The sequence below is a fragment of the Pantherophis guttatus genome, chromosome 10 (assembly GCF_059756535.1).
Source record: "Pantherophis guttatus breed Tessera chromosome 10, ASM5975653v1, whole genome shotgun sequence".
Classification (NCBI taxonomy): domain Eukaryota; kingdom Metazoa; phylum Chordata; class Lepidosauria; order Squamata; family Colubridae; genus Pantherophis; species Pantherophis guttatus.
Window position 1 is genome coordinate 27,313,843 of NC_142072.1, and position 19,434 is coordinate 27,333,276.

Here is a 19,434-nt window from a genome sequence, read left to right on the forward strand (position 1 = left end):
TTGGCACATCTGGGAAAACCCAAATCTAAAAGGCCTCCGGGTTTTCCCCACCCAAATCAAAATCAAAGTTCCTTCTCTTGCACTCACATGTCCAATCATGTCCCCATCCCAACTGGATTTGCTTCCCAATCACCCTCTCCAGGTGCAGGCTGAATGTCCTTGACTCCCAGAGAAAAGAATGTTGTTATGGCTATACATCTCACCCTGTCTCCATCCACCCCACTCCTGTTTCCCACAGCATGCCCATCCACCAAGTGTGGCAGTCCTGAAGATCCAAAGTAAAAGATGGCCTCCAGGGCTGACAGGCTGCCTGCCCTCAGCCAGTGAACGTGTCCTGAAACGAAATAAATGTAGGAGGTTAGTCCAGTCAGTCAGTCCCTAACCGCCTCCCCCCACCCACCCACCCCGAGGACCCTTTGGTTTATTAGGGAATTTATTGTGGAATTGTTTCACTGACTAACCTATCTGCCTTCACATCCCAGCTCTTAACCCAGGTAGCTCCAGACAAAGGGTATCTTTTCCAATGGACTAAATATTGCAAACGACCCCTATGCAATTTGGAGTCCAAAATTTTCTTAACCTCATAAGGAGTTTCCCCTTTCACTACCATCGGTTTAGGCACTGGGCAGTCCTGTGGTCTCAGTCTTGAACAGCAGGTTTCAGCAAGCAGCTATGGAAAACTGGATGCACTTTCCCTAATAGGCATGGGAGGTTAAGTTGAATTGTTACTGGGTTAATTACTTTCACTATTGAAAATGGTCCTAAGAACTTAGGTCCTAGCTTCCTGCTGGGCAATTTCAATTTAACTTATTTGGTGGACAGGTAAAAGCAACCTCCCATGCGAAAGGGAGGTTGAAGAGATCGCCGTTTATCTGCTTGTTTCTTATATGCTTCCGCTGCCTCCGCTAGTGCTTTCTTGGTGTTTTCCCAAACTCTCTTGAGCAACTCCATCCATTCGGCTAGAGTCATGGAGGAGGGCGGCTCTCTCGGCAACTCGGGCATGGGAACAAATTCCATGCCGCTAGTGACTTGAAAGGGGGTTAGTTCGTTGCTGCTATGCACTGTATTGTTGTAAGCCACTTCCACAAAAGGCAGCAGATCTGCCCAGTTTTCTTGTTGGTAATCCACATAGCATTTTATGTACTGCTCTACCATGGCATTGGCACGTTCCGCAGCTCTGTTGAAGCTCAGATGAAAATGCAAATAAACCAGGAGGATGGTTGGCATATAGACTGATTGCCTCCATCGATAGCCAGAGTGAATTTTTAATATAATGGTTTTTCTTAATTTTCTCCCAAATGTATAGCAGGGCATCCCTTACTTGATGTCTCTGGAAGTATGAGTGTGATTTGTTTTTTCCTTCCCAAATGAATGCATGCCAGCCGAGTTGCAGGTCATGGCCCACTATAGTCAGTATACTTTTGTTTTTTTAGATTAATCCAATTTTTTAGCCATGTCATGGTTGCTGCATGGTAGTAGAATTCCCAATCCGGGAGTCCAATGCCTCCCTTGTTTCTACTGTCCTGTTGGAATTCTAATTTTATTCAGGACTTCTTCCCTAACCAAATAAATTTTAATATTACTTTGTTTAATTCTTGAAAGAATTTCCTTCCTAATTTGATCAGAAAGGTTTGGAAGAGGAATAAAATTTTCGGTAATACGTTCATTTTGATTGTAGCAATTCTTCTAATTAGTGATAGTTGTAACTTTGCCCAATTATCCAGATCTTTTTGTATTTTTTTTATAAAAAGTTTTTTATTTTTTCTTTTAAAACAAACATTACATCATTAATCAATCAGTGTGTCATTGGGATACAAATTTTTGTATCATATTTAATGCTTACCATCATTTTCTTAATATATATATTTCTTTGCTTTTACATTTCAGTTTAATATACCTCCTGTTAAAAACATTTTTCTTCCAGATTTATTTAATTTTATACCACTTTTTGTCCATATTCATTTTCTATCTAATGATAAAGTTGCTCCCATGTGTTATAATACTCCGATTCTTCCCCTTTAATTGCCAATGTTAATCTATTCATTTCTGCACATTCTAATATTTTCTTAATTATCTCACCCTCTGTAGGGATTTTTTCTGCTTTCCAATTTTGTGCAAATACAATTCTTGCTGCTGTTATTACATGAATAATATACATGTCAAATATACAGGTCCTTTACTATATTTCTCAGATAAAATACCCAATAAAAACAGCTCCAGTTTTAAAACAATATGTTGCTGGGTCATTTTCTCTAACCATATCCAAATTCTTGCCCAGTAGTTTCTCGCTTCTGCACATGTCCACCACATATGATAATACAATCCCGGTGTCTGTGACATTTCCAACATTTAGTTGATTTATCTTTAAACATTTATTTTCTTAATTTTTTTTCTTCTGCTCACATGGCATTCAGCCATCAGGCATTCACTCTTCCTATGTCCTTCATTTCTGCATACAGCACACTGATTGGGCCCCAAGACCTTTCTTCTTCCACGTCCTCTACTAGAGGTGGAGTGGGGTGTCCTACTTCGGATTCCCTGAACTCCCTCTCATCTGCCTCTTCTGAATTGTTGCTCCCTATTCCTGTCTAAAGGCATCTGCTAGGAAGATAGCATTTCAACGAGCCTTCTGGATTTCTTTCTTTATTTTCTTCCTGCCCTCTGTTAAGCTAACTCAGCCAACTCTGAAATAGCTTTCCTCAGACCTACCTTCTGTTAACTTTCTTCTAATATCTACTGCTGATTGCCCTATAAAAATCATGTCTTATCATTTTCGAATTGTCTGGAACTTCAGGATCTAAATCGGTATATTGTCTGAAAGCCTGGTATATCCTTTGAAAAAATCCCCAGGACTCTCATCCTTCTTTTGCCTAATTTCATAAATCTTTGCAAGATTCAGGAACTTTTTTTTGGATTCCATGCAAAACTAAGGATTGAATCTTCAAGTCATCTGCTTTGTCAATCTCCATTTTCTTCAGCATCCCTGAATAAAATGGGACAGAAGGACTTTTAAGCAAAGAACCATAAAATGTCAAGGACAATGTTTTGTCTGGTCATTTCCCTTCCCCAGGGAACTGCAAAAGTGCATCTTAGAAACCTGACCTCTGCTACCACTGAATGCTACCCCTCAGCCACATGCCAACTCACTTTTCCAACTAAAAGGAAACAACACTTTTGGGATTGTCTACAATATGTTAACTCTCAGCCTCTCTGACAAGGCACACGTAAAATAGGATTCTCAGTTCAGATCTGTACGGTCCAGCTATAAGCTTAAGCTCTCGGTGAACCAAAAAGAAAGACTTAAATGGAGGCTTGAATAAGAATCAACATTTAATCTTTGATCAAAGACAAAAGGCTGGGTAAAACCATTCCAAACACATACAGAGATATGTATATGGGAGGGCTCACACCTTCAGAGATGTAACCTCTTTTTATACCTTTAAAACACCAGAATGTTACAGGAACCTAATGATTACAGAATAACAAGCTTTTACTAAATCTAGTATATCAGTATTTTATATTCTATCTTTATTATTATTTCCCTATAGATCATTAAATGATGCCATGTACGATGCGAGGGTAGAACTGGATTCACCATTGGAAGTTTTCAAGAAGAGACTGGTCTGGGGGGTGGGGGGCAAATAACATGGGTTTTGTTATTTGTTAACTAAAATAGTTACTTTGTATTTTAATCTGATTTATATTCTTTCTTTTAAAGTGATGTTCAAGATTTATTAGGTTTTAACATTCCTAAACTGATAAAGCTAGAGACTAGCTCCTGATAAGAACAGTTTGTTAGTACATATTGGGATCTGGCTTATCTCTTTTGTGAACCCTAAACGAGCTTTCTCCTTGCAATTTATTTCCCTTCAGACCTCATTTTAATAAACATGTATGCTATTATCCTGTCGAATCAACTTTCCTCTTTCAGATTTCTTTGTTATGCTAACTAAAAGGGGATGTAAGCTAAAGATCGGGATTCCCTCTTTGAATAAGGAATCCCTTTTGTCTGAATATGCTGACCAATTGTAATAAAATGATCTTCCTGTCTCGGTTTGTCTCATTGGAAAATATGCACACCGAGGCCCAAGCCTGAGGTCTTCAAACTTGGCAGCTTTAAGACTTGTGGACTTCAACTCCCAGAATTCTCCAGCATAGCATAGCTGGCTGGAGAATTCTGGGGGTTGAAGTCCACAAGTCTTAAAGCTGCCAAGTTTGAGGACCTCTGGTGTAGGGTCTCCTGCGTGGGCGGGAGATTGGACTAGATGACCTACAAGGACCCTTCCCACTCATTTCACTCACTCTCCGGAAACGACTCTACGAGGCAGAATTAAACGCCCGCCATCTTACCACCGCCTTCCGCTGTGCAAGGGCGCATGCGCGAGCCCGCCGGCCCCTCCCTACGCGCCGCACTCGGGCCTCTCGGCGCGCCCTTCTGACGCGAAAGATGGCGGCGCCCAGCCCTTGACCGCCGGGGATGCTGCGGCTGGTGCTGCGGGGCGCCTCTGCGCTCGCCGGGGGAAGCCGCCCTAAGCTCGTCGCGGGGCCGGCGAAGGAGGCGCGTCAGGGACCGGGTGAGGAAGGGTTAGCGGGCGGCCAGACGTCGAGCCGACGTGGGGGGGGGGGCAGCACCCCCCTCTCTCTGCCCTGCTCTGCCCGCGCTCTACACCGCTTCCCCCTCAGCTGTCGGACTACAGCATCCATGTTGCTGTGTCTGCACGAGTGCAGGATGCGGGGATGGAGGGGGTCCATTCGGCCTTGGCTACGATGGAGCTGCCCGCCTGGAGCTTCTCGATCGGCCCCGTTTCTGGCGGGGAGGATCGCGGCCTGGCTGGGCCGGAGGGAGATTTGTGGGGTCGCCCGGACCTGATTCGCAGAGGGCGGGAGGAAAAAGTCTTTGCATTGGGGTTCTCATCCCTGGGCGCCTCTCTGTAGGCTGGGTTAAAAGAGGGCAGGAACCGAATAACACGGTACAAATTCCCCTGCCCTGTTTCAGTTTTCCGTGTCCGGGAACCCAGCGCTTTTGTTGAATAAACTACGATCATGCGTAAAGATGTCTCGAAAACACCGCCCTGAGGTTAAAAACAAGCAGTCGCTTGGCTTGTGAGCCTTTTTACTTCCTCTCCGTGTTCTTGAAGGGCAGGCAAGGAAAAAACCAGCCGGTTCTTCAAAACCGGGAACAAAATGCTTGCTTGTCTAGACGGACAGGCTGCTTAATGTCCCCTGACATCAAGGGGCAGTCAAGTTATTTTTGTCACCACATGACTTCCGGCAAGAAGATGGTTGCCCAGTGTGTTGTTCTGAATTGGTTTTGCATTTTTTGTCTTTTCAGGGAAGAGCCCGTTTCTCCAAATAGTCAGAGAATATGCCAGGCCTGTCCGGAAAAAAAAAGAAGGTATGTATTATAAATTTTTCAGCTTGGTCCTGTGTGCCTTTTGGGTGGAAAGGCAGACCATAAATTAAATAAGCAATGGTTGGTTTGGAATCAGGTTGCTGAGGATGCTTTTTTTGTGGATTTGAACATTTGTCCGTAATCCCAAACCCTGATCCATTGAAATGGGAAAACAAAAGGTGATAGGAGTAAACTGTGGTACCTTCCTTCCTTTTCATATCAATAGACATATTAGCTCAAAAAATTGGAGAGTTGGATTTACTTCTGATTTCTGAGCAACTAATCTTACACAGTAGGAATTTTCTTCCACTTCCTTCTTTCTCCTTACCACCAGGGAATTGAGAAGGACCTTGAAAATCTTAAAATTCCATTTTGGGAGCATCTACAGATATCTAGTACAAATATTGGCCATTGTTGAAAAAATAATTGCTGAACAAAAATGTATAGCAAGAGAGCAATTCTTTCTTTCTTTTCAGCTATCCCCAGCCATCTGGATGATCTGCCTGATACAATGTTGAGGAAAGATTATGCCAATGTCTCAACTGTAGACAAGTAAGATTTGCAGGGATTGGTGGGAAATGGGTGTGTGGGGGTTTCTACTTCCTTTCAGTGATAATTCTGTCACCTACCTTATTTTACAGTTGGAAGAAAAAAAGCTCCCAAGATACAATCTCACAAAATATCCACCCTTCATGTATGCTCTGTTAATATTCTCTGGAAAAAATGGTCCCTTCAGCATTACTTTTAATTTCCTTTGCTATATCCTAAAACCATTTGAGACCAATGGCAAATGCTAAACCCCTCAGGAGATTAAAAAATAAAAATAAATCCAGGGAGACTCTGTGCTTTCCTGCAGGGTGGATGATGTTGTCAGAAGAATGCTGTCTCTGGAAATGGCAAGCCAGGTTAGTTTTTTGTTTTCCTTTTATAGAAAGTTTGGGATTTAGGAGCAAATACTATTACCAAATAACCCTTCAGATCACTTTAAGTCAGGGAACAAACATCACAGGAGCTACCAGAACTCTGTTTTATTGTTTTAGAGCAAGGATGTCAAACTCAAGGGATGCGGGCCAAATGCGGCCCACGGGGTGCTTAAATCTGGCCCGCAGGGCTGGCCAGGAAATATCAAAGTACCAGCCCGTGGTGCCTCTGCTGGCCAAAATGAGGGGAGGGATGTGCGGCCTCTCAGCATCCTGTTTTGGCCTCCTGCCTCAGCCACTCTGCTGGCTGACAACAGGCCACACAGGGGACTGCACAGGGCCTCTGCGCGGCCCATTTTTGGCCAGCAGAGTCCTGCAGGAGGACTGGATTACAATTATGGCCTCAAGTAAGTGCCTGATCTGGATAGAAAACAAGCAATATCCTATGTTAATACTACATGCCAGATTTTACATACTGTAGGTCCATTTAATTTACAATCAACAATCTATAATTGCAGTCGTCATGATAACAGCCAAGACTACTGGAACTGCTATTGTTAAATGATGTGATTACATGACATGCTTTACAACTGCATTGCTTAGCAACAGAATTCCTGGTCCCAATTGCTGTTATAACCTAAGGACTGCCTGTACAGTATACCAACAGCCATGATGTTTGTGAACCTTTATTGTCCTTCATGACTGTGTTTGCAGAACATACTTAATCAGGTGACCAAATTAACCCATTTCTGAATTTGTATAATTCTTCTTAATCATAAACTTGGTTAGTACAATAATACCAAGTCAAAACAGTTGTAAAAAAATGTTTTTGAATGAAAAGAATCTTAGCATGCTTTACAAATCTCAGTTGCAACAGATGTGATTAAGTGTGAACCATCCCTACATGATTTTATGGGTTCTATGACAACAAAATTCCCATTTTCTTCCACAGTAAGCAAATAACTTTGAGGCTCTTTCCCTCAGGATTTTCATCTGAAGCCCTAGATGGAGCAGTACTAAAATACTGTACTTGTTGAGAAACTGTCTGAAATGTTCAACCAACTGTACTTGCAATTTTTTATCTGTTGTCTTCCATTCCCCAATGTCTACTTGTGCCTGTAGAAGGAAAAAGTGAAAATGAAGAAAGAGCAGCTAGCAGCCAAAGTCCGTAGGAGCCCAAACGACTGTGGATCTCCAGAGGTTCAAGGTAGGCAGAAAAGTGGAAGCTATCCCTCCTCCCATTTAACTCCATGGCTGCCAGGGAGTCTGTTGGCATCAGCAGAGTTTAATGTGTGGCTAATGGAGTTTAATGGTGTAAAAGGGAAGGCTTTGGTTTTATAAGTCATGATGTCTGCAGCTGGTCCAATGAAAAACTGTACAAAAGAAATGGTTTGCATCCATCAAAGAAAGGGATTGAGTTACTTGGCATTAAATTCACAGATTTTCTGGATAAGCATTTAAACTGAATAGCGGGGACAGAATTAATTGATACAGAACATTTCTGTCCCCAGCAATCTAAAATTAATAGGGTTATCAGTGCATGTAACAGATATTTGTGCGGGTAAGATTATCAACCTTGCTGTCAAGCAAAACCAAGCATTTAATAGTGAGTGCCATACCATGTGCACTAATCAAACAGGTGGCAAGAAAGTAGGGGCAGTCAGGCACAACACAGGTTATGTAGACAATAAACACAGGGTCAGTCAAAATGGACTCAAATGCCTATACACCAATGCACAGTATGAGGAATAAACAGGGTGAATTAGAAATTCAAGTAAATGAGGGCGGATATGATACTGTTGCTATTATGGAAACTTGGTGGGATGAAACCCACTAATGAAATTTACAGCTAGAAGAATTTAAATTATTTAAAAGAAATAGACCAAATAAAAGAGGAGGTGGAGTTGCACTATATGTAAGAAATAACTACATCTCAACAGAAATGAGCACAACAATGATGAAAATTATCTTGAATTCATTTGGGTCAATATTAAAGGGGGGAAAATGACATTGCCATAGGTCTATACTATAGGCCACCCAACCAAACAGAGGAAATAGATGAACTTTTTGCTAGTTAGCTAACTAAGATATGTAGGAAGCACATCACAATAGTAATGGGGGATTTTAACTACTCTGACATCAACTGGGAGACAAACTTTGCACCAAGTGGAAGACAAACCTAGCAGACAACTTTGTTTTCCAAAAAGTAGAGAAGGGAACAAGGGGATCAGCCATATTGGACTTAATTCTCACTAACAAAGATGAAATGATAGAAGTTGTTGAAGCTACAGGAACCTTGGGGGCAAGTGATCATGCAATATTGGAATTCAACATTATCCAAGCACAAGTAGTAGAACAAAGTCAAACTAGAGTCTTGGACTTTAAGAGAGCTAATTTCAATAAACTTAGAGCTTGGGAAGGTTCCATGGATGAGAATCCTCAAGGGGAAAACAACTCAAGAAGCTTGGGAAATTTTGAAAAGTGAGATTATAAAAGCCCAGTCTAGCACAATACTAATGAAGAAGAAAAATACCAGCTCTCAAAAGAAACCAACATCACTGCATAAAGAATTCTGACAAATTGAAAGACAAAAAGGACAAGTATAAAAAGTGGAAAGAGGGGCACATAACTAAGGCAGAATATCAGCAAAAAGCCTGAGCCTGCAAAGATGAAGTGAGAAAAGCTAAGGCTCATAACGAACAAAGGCTTGTGACAAAAGTAAAAAGTAACAAAAAAAAAAGCTTCCAATATGTTAGAAACAAGAAAAAAAGTCAAGGAAACAATTGGTCCATTGCTGGGAGAAAGTGGCAAGAAGGTCTTTACACAAAGGGGAAAAACAGTCCAACCTATCAAAAACAGCACCACAAAAAACAGATTAGGAACACAAGTTAAAATAAGGAAGAAAATAGTAAGTGAACACCTGTCTATCCTAGATGAGTTCAAATCACCAGAACCAGATGGATTACACCCCAGGGTTCTGAAGGAACTAGCAGATGAGATCTCAGAACTACTGAACTATATCTTTCAAAGATCCTTGAGCACCAGGGAACTGCCAGAGGACTGGAAAAGAGTGTGTCATCTTTAAAACCCTACATTGCTGCATTAATAGAGGGACAGAATCAAGATCAGGTGAATTGATAATACCACTTTATAATGCCCTGGTAAGACCACACTTGGAATATTGTATCCAGTTTTGACCGCCATGATATAAAACAGATGTTGGACTTTAGAAAAATTGCAGAGAACAGCAACAAAGATGATTAGGGGATTGAAGGCTAAACATATAAAAGAACAGTTGCTGGAATTGGCTATGTCTAGTTTGATGAAAAGAAGGACTAGGAGTGACATGATAGCAGTCTTCCAATATCTCAGGAGCTGCCACAAAGAAGAGGGAGTCAAGCTATTCTCCAAAGCACCTGAAGGCAGAACAAGGAGCAATGGATGGAAACTAATCAAGGAGAGAAGCAACTTAGAACTAAGGAGAAATTTCCAGACAGAACAATTAATCAGTGGAACAACTTGCCTTCAGAAGTTGTAAATGCTCAAACACTGGAAGTTTTCAGAAGATGTTGGATAACCATTTGTCTGAAGTGGTGTAGGGTTTCCTGCCTAAGCAGGGGGTTGGACTAGATGACCTCCAAGATCCCTTCCAACTCTGTTATTCTATTCTATTCTATTCTATTCTATTCTATTCTATTCTATTCTATTCTATTCTATTCTATTCTATTCTATCATCTCATTATGTTTTGGAAGGGCCTAATGGAGATCTGGAGAGTTTTGATTTTCAATTTCTTACTGTTCTCGGAAACTGGTCAAGCAGAAGGAAAAAATCTTCACCACAGTAGCTGTATTTATCTGTGGAAGGGCGAGATGTGAAGAATTGTTGGGAACATCTGGAAGTTGACTCATTCCTTTTCGTATAAAAGGAAAGCTTATAAATCGTCTTTCTATTTTCCCAATCTCACAGTCTATACTTCTGTTGGTGTAATTGGATTTAGTTGCTTTGTATGTTTTAATGGCCTCTTAAGTTTAGAATGTAGGTGATTTGAATAAAATCACAAAGTTACCTGTGTTTCCCTGAAAATGACCGGATCTTTTTTTTTTTTTTTTTTGGGGGGGGGGGGGGCAAAATAAGCACCAGGGCTTATTTTCAGGGGTGTCTTTTTCCCCCATGTACGTAACACCCAATTGTTCTTGCTTGCAGTGGGGCAGGAGGCACATGAGTGCCGCTGCCGTGAGGCAGAGGGGTAGAGCTGTTGCACATGCCCCACAGCAGCTTACCTCGGCCCCCACAGCCAGGCCATCCATGCCTCACCTCATGGCTGCAGCACTGGTGCGCCTCTCGGACTCCTGCTCAGTTGCAGCCGCAAGAAGGAAGATGTGGGCCAGCGGCCACAGCTCCTGCTGCATATGGTTGCTGGTTCTGCCACCACGAGGCAAGTGTTGGGGCGTGGATAGCCTGGCTGCAGGGGATAAGCTGGTGTGGGGTCTGTGGGGCAGCTCCACCCCCTGCCTCACAGCCGCAGCACCACAAACAACCAGACAGAATGGACAGGTGACTAGCTGTGCAGGGTCTTAAGTAGGGCTTATTTTGGGGGGAAGGCTTATATTAGATGCACGCATAAAAAACATGTTTGTTGCCAGAAGTCAGTATGGATAAGCTTATCAGCCTGTTGGAGTAAGGTGACTAATACCTTTTTTAAAAATAATTAAATCACACATACAAACCTGGTGTAATAGGTTAAAGTGTTGGATTGACCCAATCATGGAAGCTCATGGGTGACGATGGGGCAGCCATTTTCCTTCAGCCAAACCTCCCACACAGGATTATTGTGGGGGAAAATTTGTGTCATGTATGCATTTAAGATCACAAATGAAACAAAGGTGTGACAAATATTGCCAAGCTGATGTCATATCAGTTTTTCATTAACATTCCTTAGTGGTAGAAATGCTCTTGATTAAATTTTTTAATTTTTTTTTTTTAAATTTTATTTATTTTTATATGCCGCCCTTCTCCGGAGACTCAGGGCGGCTTACAATGCGTTAAGCAATAGCCTTCATACTTTTGTATATTTTATACAAAGTCAGCTTATTGCCCCCACAAACTGGGTCCTCATTTTACCCACCTTAGAAAGGATATAAGGCTGAGTCGATCTCGAGCCTAGTGAGAATTGAACTCGCAGTAATTGCAGGCAGCTGGATGTTAAATGCTGCCTTAGTAGGAGGCATTAGCCTTCTACGCCACTCAGGCTCCTGCCCTGCCCAATCAGAGTCCATGGTGGAGCAAATCTAAATTACTTTATCTGCCAAATGACTTTATCATGTTTGATAAAATATCCTTTTTGTCATTCAGGCTAATCAAGTAGGAGCTTACAAATGGGTCTTGAGGTTGCCTGGAGGTTCTAGAAGGAGAGTGCAGTTTGACCAAAGAATCGCCCACCCCAATCTAGGATGGACATCTTCTTCCACCAAACACCCATCTGTAGGAGGAAGGCACATGGAGTAGGAAGGGAGGGCAGAAACAATTTGGCAATTATTGGGGGAACCAATGTTGCCGCCCCATGCCCCCCACATTCTACATTGTTGACATGAAGTGGCTAGAAGTTGGACTTGAAAATAGTACTTGGGATTCATCCGCTGTTCCTCCTCATTGGAAGGAGACAAAGAGCTGCAGAGTTTGGTCTTGGCCTTGCAGTCATTGTCATTTTTATTAATCCAATGGATGATGATGCTTACTACATTTTGCAGGGCATTCAAAATTGGATTGAATAACTAATGCAGTCAAATGGAAATAAATCTGAAACAAACAATGTTGGTATCTTTAGAGAAACAGGATTAGAATGTATGTTTGCATTAAAACAGACAAATGCGAACTCTTGCAGGAAATAGAACTCGCATGCATTGCAATAGGATGGGAGAAAGCGGACCTGGCAGTAACTGCATGGGAAAAACACCCTGCAGGTGCAGGTGACCATAACCTAAATGAGTCCGTTTTGTGGCCATAAATAAACAAAAAACGTTTAGGTAGCATCAATAAAAATATAGTTTCCAGAACACGAGAAAGAAGAGTTCCATGGTGTTCTGCTTTAATTGCACTCATTCAGACCTCACCTTGAGTAGTCGGCACCATTCTGGGCACATTTTTAGATTAACAAAAAACCTTCCAGGCTCAGAGAAGGGCAACAAGAATACTAGGGGGCAGAAACTTAATTTTTATGAAGGCAGATTAAAGAAAAGACTGTTAAAGGGGGTAGGGGAATGCCATTGTATGCTCTCAGCTCTTTGAACTAGATCAGCGCAGGAAACCAAAGTTGTGGATGATAATACTGCTTTTATTGTGAAGTAACAGAATCTTGCAAGTCTAAATGTTGCCTCTCCCAATCTTCATCGGAACTAAGGGGAGTCTTGTCTGAGGTGCTTTCTCAGGTGGAAGTTCTTCCTTGGACTTCCGTTTTTTTCTCTGGCTAATGTCTTGCTTTGTGCCTCTGCTGCTCCTCAAGGTTACCTTTACAGCTCATTTCACACAGCTGAAATGGTGTCACCCAGGTGGTCAAGACCTGTTTTGTAACCAGATACCAATTTGGCCATAAATTCAATAAAGAAATAGCATATTCATTAAGCAATAGATTTTAAGTTAAAGCAAGGCAAATTCTGGTTGAATTGCTAGGAAGGACTTTTTCAGGAAAGAGGAATTGGACAGTGGAGCCCATGATCCAGCAAGATGGCATTCTCCCCTTCACCGGGAGGGTGGGGGGGCTATTAAGACAGGAGCTGGGCAGCCACTGGAGCGGTGGGGTGGACTGGATGGCCGGGAACGTGGTGAAAGAGGGAGTTCATTTCCTGCAGCTTCAATGCAGGTTTCAACATCCCACTGAGGCAATAACTCCAGAGTACAGCAGGAAAAGAAGACTTGTGAAAGTCAAACCTCAACTGAATCCTGCTGCACAAATGATAATATTACATAGAATTGCTATCCAACAAGTTTGTTGTCTTGAGAAAGTTTTCTTTGACATTTGCCTTTTGGGCAGAAGGCTATAAGAAGGCTCCGGGTTAGGGTACTTGTGTGTCAGACTTGGTGCCTTGTGTGCCACCTTGGCAGGAATTTGGCATGACATTCCTTCTCTTCCCTTCATCTTCCCCCTTCTCTTCTCAAGCAAATCTGAATTATATTCAACAATAATTTCACCATTTGCCCAGGAGCAGATAAATTGTGGCTGTTCCTTTCTGCTTTGGCTTCTGGCAGAGAAAAGTGGTGCCTGGTTCACAGATATTTGGAGACGGAGGAGATTTATCTTCTGAGGGGTGTGGTTGTTGTTAGTCGTGAAGCCGTGTCCGACCCATCACGACCCCATGGACAACGTTCTTCCAGGCCTTCCTATCCTCTACCATCCCCCGGAGTCCATTGAAGCTCACGCCAACTGCTTCAATGACTCCATCCAGCCACCTTGTTCTCTGCCGTCCCATTCTTCTTTTGCCCTCCATCGTTCCCAGCATTAGGTTCTTCTCCAGTGAGTCCTTCCTTCTCATTAGGTGGCCAAAGTGTTTGAGTTTCCTCTTCAGGATCTGGCCTTCTAAAGAGCAGCCAGGGTTGATCTCCTCTAGAACTGACCGGTTGGATCGCCTTGCAGTCCAAGGGACTCGCAGGAGTCTTCTCCAGCACCAGAGTTCAAAGGCCTCCATTCTTTGGCGCTCAGCCTTTCTTATGGTCCAACTTTCACAGCCACACAACTGGGAAAACCGAGGGGTGTGGTAGCCACCCATTTATGCCTCTGATTATGTAAACCTCAGATTATGCCTCTGAAGTTTGGTTGTAAACTTCAACCAAAACAATTTCCTGAAAACTTATATAAGACAGACGGTTTAGAATACTGATTAAGGGATCAGGAGATCACAAGTCTTTCTTTAGGCACAAAGCCAGCTGGGTGACTTTGGGACAAGCACACTCTCAGCCCAACCCACCTCACAGGGTTATTGTTCCAGGAAAAATAGGAGGTGGGAGCATTGTGTGCATCATTTTGCACAAATGTTGTTAAAGGGGATGTAAAATCTAATTTTAAAAAATAAGATCAGTCGTAATCATACAGATATCTACATGCTTTTTGTATCAAAAAATGCAACATAAAAGGAAAAGGGATTAAACAAAGAAGAGGACAAAGAGTTCTTAAAGAATATAGTGCTTCTGATTGGTTGGACTAGAAATAATTGAGATGCCCAGTAGAGCTGATTATTCGGCTGAAATGGTCCTATTTCCTGTTTTCACTTCTTTCCAGACTCGCTCTGCCTTCTTTCAGGAGAACACAGAAACAACCAGGAAGTCTATTCTCATGTGTAACACTGAACTCCCTTTCGCCAAGAAGAAATTCTGCCTCTTAAAAGTGTATCTGGCTGCTAATGTTCATGTGTACTCTCTAAAATAGGAGAAGAAAATCTAACAGGAGCTTTTCTAACTTTTTTTCTTAATGTCCTAGTTGCCTACTTGACAGCCATGATCCGCACCCTCAAAGAACATCTGCATATGCACCCCAAGGTAAGAGCCTTCAAAGCGTTTAAGCTGCTGGTTATGTAACCTCTATAAACCGTGTCTTCTAAGTCAGCAGATTTTGTTGAAAAGCACTGCAAACAAATGGATGGCAGAGAATTGGATTTTTGGCAGTCCTTATTGAATGCAAGTATCTTCAGATGCAAAGTGGTTCATTCTTCAAGTGACCCTCGCAAAATTCAGCACAGATGCATATACCCATCACACTATTCGTTTCTTATGGGGTCAGATGAAGTTCCTTAAGGGAAGAGAGCTGGAGGCATGAGAGAAGGGGAGAAGTAAAACCAATGGCGATATCTCACCACTTTGTTCTCACTTTGCAAACTATCTTTGCTTCCATCGTGTCCATCTATCATTTTGTAGATTGTTCTTTCATCATTCAAATTCTGAGCTTTTCCTTTTTGAGGACCCAAAAGTGGGTTGTTGTTTTTTTTTTTCCCAAAAGGCAACTAGACTTTCCTGGTTTTTTTTCCCTGAAGATGTTTCGCTTCTTCAGTTCTGATTGAGGTATCTTGATGAGAAGCAAAACATCTTCAAGGAAAAAAACAAGAAAGTCTAGTTGCCTTTTGAAAAAAGCACCTTTGGGACAACCATGACCTGGATGATTGAGGATCTCCAGAGACATCTTTTTTGAGGATTTCATAAACTGCATCCAACCATGTCTTGCTTTCAATCTTCCTTTCCTCACAACCCATTCACATATTTATTTTGCAATACAATCTTCATTCATTCTGTACCATGTATGACCACACTGGAGAACGGCGGCCTTCAAGGGTACAATCTTGCGCCCCTGCAGCCTTCCATTTTCCAGAGCAAAAGCTTTTGGCACGGAGAATGGAAGCCTTCAGGGGTGTGATCTCTGCCTCCTTCAGGCTCACTGAGGCTGCCTGGCACTCCAAAGGCAGATTGGATGTCCTGCACAGGCAGCCTCGGTGAGTCAGCCAAGCCGAGCAGGGCCTGCTCATCCCACTCTGTCTCTGCTCTCGCCGCTCCGCTATTGGAGCTCCAGGAGCAGGCAAAGAATGGCTGGAGAGGAGACAGCTCGCCTGATCATGGGGATCTTTGCAAAGTAAGTGAGTCTCCACAGGCTCAGTGCCTGTTAGGTCCCTGGGGAGGCGGGGGAATAGGCAGGGGGAATGTTGCAGTGTCTCTGTGGTTGGTCGTAAGGGTGAATGACTGCTGTTGTGGTGCAACATTCGTAAATCAATAAATCCCTCTTATTTTTTAATTCTGTTCACTGTACTGGTATTCCCTTGTTTTATCCCGAATTTTTTTTTTTAATCCCATTAAAATCACCTTTTTTTCCCTTAACTACTTCTGATGTCATTCTTTATACTCTTGGACCACTTTCTTAGCAGCTGTCTTTTTTCTCCATGCACATTGTGCCATCTTTTTCATTCACTTTCAATTTTTTATAACTGGCCTCATCTGTAGTCTTGTTTTCATTTTGTCATTTCACTAAGCATAATTTTTCATAGATTCTGTTAATATAACCATGGAGTTCTGTAAGCTTGTTTTTTTCACTTGTTTTCAAGCAGCATCTCTGTCCTCTCTCCATTCATTCTGTTGCGAGAGTAATCTGTCTTCTAATATTATTCAGGATTCAGACTTTTTTCCCCTACATTTATTCTTCTTTCACTCTTTTGGATTTTTTTTCCTTCAACATCCAATTTTCCTCAAAATTCATTATTGACACTACCAAAAACTAAATTGCTATCACATTCAGAACTTTTTATCATTCTTGTATTGTTGTTTTAGTCATGTAGTCATCTCCAACTATTGGCAACTTTATAGGCAAATGCTCTCCATGTTACCCTGTTAAGCACAGTTTCTTTCAATTGTTGAATGTTTTTCTTTGTATCAGCTGTGGTGGAATCAAGCCAATGGGTTCTTTGCTTGCCCTTTCTTCTTGCTCCACTAACTATTCCTAGCATCACTGACATCTCCAATTAATTTGCATGCATGGCCTGGCCAAAGTAAATCAAATCATAGTGAATTACTTTCACTAATCTTTCTTCACAGATGATGCAACCGGTCATGCTTTTAAATTTATTCCTTTTCTATGTGTAGGGAGGCTTAAGTTAGGCTTAAAACAAACATAGCCTTTTCTAAACAGATATTCCTCAGTCTCCTTTTCATTATGCCAGACAGTTGTGGAGTGGGCAGGGCTGAAGCTGGCAGCAGCAGTGAAACCACATTTTCCAGGGATGCAGTTGCAGGGATGAATTTATTATGTTTATAAAAAAAAAAACCAGCTGGCCACATGTTGTATGGCCTGCTCTGTGGATTCCTTCTTTCATACGTACCCATAACAATCAAGTTGATGTGAATTAGTACTTCCCATTGTATATTTTAGGCTTTTATTCATAATTAAGCCTATACCTTCCCTTTCCTGCATATATCCAATAATTTAATAAGAGTAGACTATCTTCATTCAACTCTGTTACATCTTCCAACTTTCATCATTTCACAAAGATACATCATGGCTGTTTTTCTCTTGGTCATTTCATTTGATTATTCATGCTCTTTGGATGCACTCCTCTGGCGTTCCAAATTTCAGTTTTCCAATACCAAGGTCAACAACAAATAAATATATTGATATTGACCATCACTATCATAAAGCTTTACATTAAGAGGGAGAAGGTGGAGTTTAGGCTACCAGCCTGAATTGTTACTATGCCACATAGTAACAGTGTTCGCTGCTAACTCCTGGTCAGTTCTGGCATATTATGGCAGGATTTCTAATCCAGAGACCTCCTTACAAGCCAGTATCCTATTGTCTGCATCCCATAAGCTAGACCAGGCCTGTCAAACTGGTGGCCCTCGGGCTGGATATGGCCCGTGCAGGCCACGCCCACCCTGGGTACACAAAGGTAAAAAACATCATGATATGTCATAATCCGGCCCGCAATGCAATTGGGTTTGACAACCTTCAACCAGATCCAATTCTGAGAAGTACAAAAGTTTATTTTTAATACTGTTCTTAGAGATTACAGTGTAATAAAAAATAATCCATATTCCCCAACACGATAATATTTTTCCTTCTAGCAAATTATTGCTGTCTTTCAATAAACTTGCAAATGTTGTCAGTAAATTAATAACCAGAAAGTTGAAAAATTAAAAGACTTGGATCCATGGATAATTCACTGAAGAGGCTGCAACTTTCTAGGACAAGGTTAACCTTACCCGTATGATGATAGCCACTGACCGGCGGACCGTGTTGCTGAAATACCTACGTAATAGCCGCTATGATACCTTTGAGAACACGTGCAAGCAGCTGGAAATTGAGTACTCCCCTCCTCCACAATACCGGCGGAAAATCACACGGCGCGCAGCTGTCAAGAAGGAATTTCGAGCCATGGTAAGTTAAGAATGGCTGGCCCAAGGTCACCTATGGAAACAGCCTGGGCAATGGCAGCTTCTGTAGCGTAGAGATGGGCATGTTCCACTCTTCTGCATAGACTTCAGACAAGGAAAGAGGCTTGGAAGGCCATGTTTGACAAGGATCCTGTCCAATGAGTTGAACAGCATTTCTGTCCCTTGCGTTAGAGTGGGTGGTTAAGGACAGCATGTAAGAGTAGGAAAGCCTAAGTGGCATAGCTAAGCGAAGCATCCTCAGCAGCAGCGAGCAGCTTGTGGGTAGAGGGCAGCTTGCCCTGCCTTAATCTTTGCAGAAAATAGCATGACTGAGCCAGAGCTTATTCCTTTGACCATTTTCAGTTGGCTTCATGTTTCACATTCAGATAAAATGGGGCAGACTACGTTGTGGTTTGGTCCTTACTGTCTCATTGTAGCAGTTGCAGACATAGGAGTGGGGACCTTCCATTTATGGTGGCAGTGGAAGCAAAAGCTGCTTATTTCTCCAGGCTGAAAGGACATTTGGGTAGCTAAATCCCCAATTAAATCTCTCCTTCTCATTAATATTCAGATCTACAAAGAGAAGCAAAAGCTAAGAGCTCTGGAAAGATTGAAGCAGATGGAAAAGCAAGATGAAGGAATAAAGGAGCAGGCTCAGCCAAAGGAGGAGACCTCAGGCTGAGCTGGACATAACTTCTGTTGATGGGAGAAGCTCAAACTGAGGAACAAATCTTCAAGATAATAAAACATTGAACACCAACTTTTCATTTGCATCTGTCTGTGTGCAAATATGTGTATATCTTTTTTTTTTTTACTTCCATCTATATGTTTGAGGTGTAGTAAGAATGTTAGATCAGGGATCTCCAAACTTGTCAATTTTAAAATTTGTGGACTTCAACTTTCAGAATTCCCCAGCTAGGATGGATTCTGGGAGCTGAAGTCCACAAGTCTTAAAATTACCACGTTCGGAGACTCTTGTGTTAGATACAGTTGTGCTCATAAGTTTACATACCCTGGCAGAATTTATGATTTCTTGGCCATTTTTCAGAGAATGTGAATGATAACACGAAAACTTTTCTTTCACTCATGGTTAGTGTTTGGCTGAAGCCATTTATTATCAATCAACTGTGTTTACTCTTTTTCAATCATAATGACAATAGAAACTACCCAAATGACCCTGATCACAAGTTTACATAATCTTAATACGGTGTATTGCTCCCTTTAAC

At 41.9% G+C, this 19,434-nt stretch overlaps 1 protein-coding gene and 1 long non-coding RNA gene across 2 annotated transcripts; one reads left to right on the forward strand and one right to left on the reverse strand.

Annotated features, from left to right (window-relative positions):
- Positions 1-1,727: 1,727 nt before the first annotated feature.
- Positions 1,728-4,371, reverse strand: LOC117663275 (uncharacterized). The gene is made up of 2 exons (XR_004590661.3): positions 4,303-4,371; positions 1,728-2,983 (listed from the first exon to the last, which is right to left on the reverse strand). It is a non-coding gene; the product is annotated as an uncharacterized LOC117663275 (long non-coding RNA).
- On the forward strand, positions 4,234-18,968 carry MRPS15 (mitochondrial ribosomal protein S15). Its single transcript, XM_034413310.3, has 8 exons — positions 4,234-4,574; positions 5,333-5,395; positions 5,869-5,944; positions 6,249-6,297; positions 7,435-7,519; positions 14,781-14,839; positions 18,021-18,212; positions 18,780-18,968. The coding sequence occupies exons 1-8, from the start codon at positions 4,478-4,480 to the stop codon at positions 18,888-18,890; spliced, it is 732 nt and encodes a 243-aa protein (XP_034269201.1). The 5' UTR covers positions 4,234-4,477; the 3' UTR covers positions 18,891-18,968.
- The last annotated feature ends 466 nt before the right edge of the window (positions 18,969-19,434 follow it).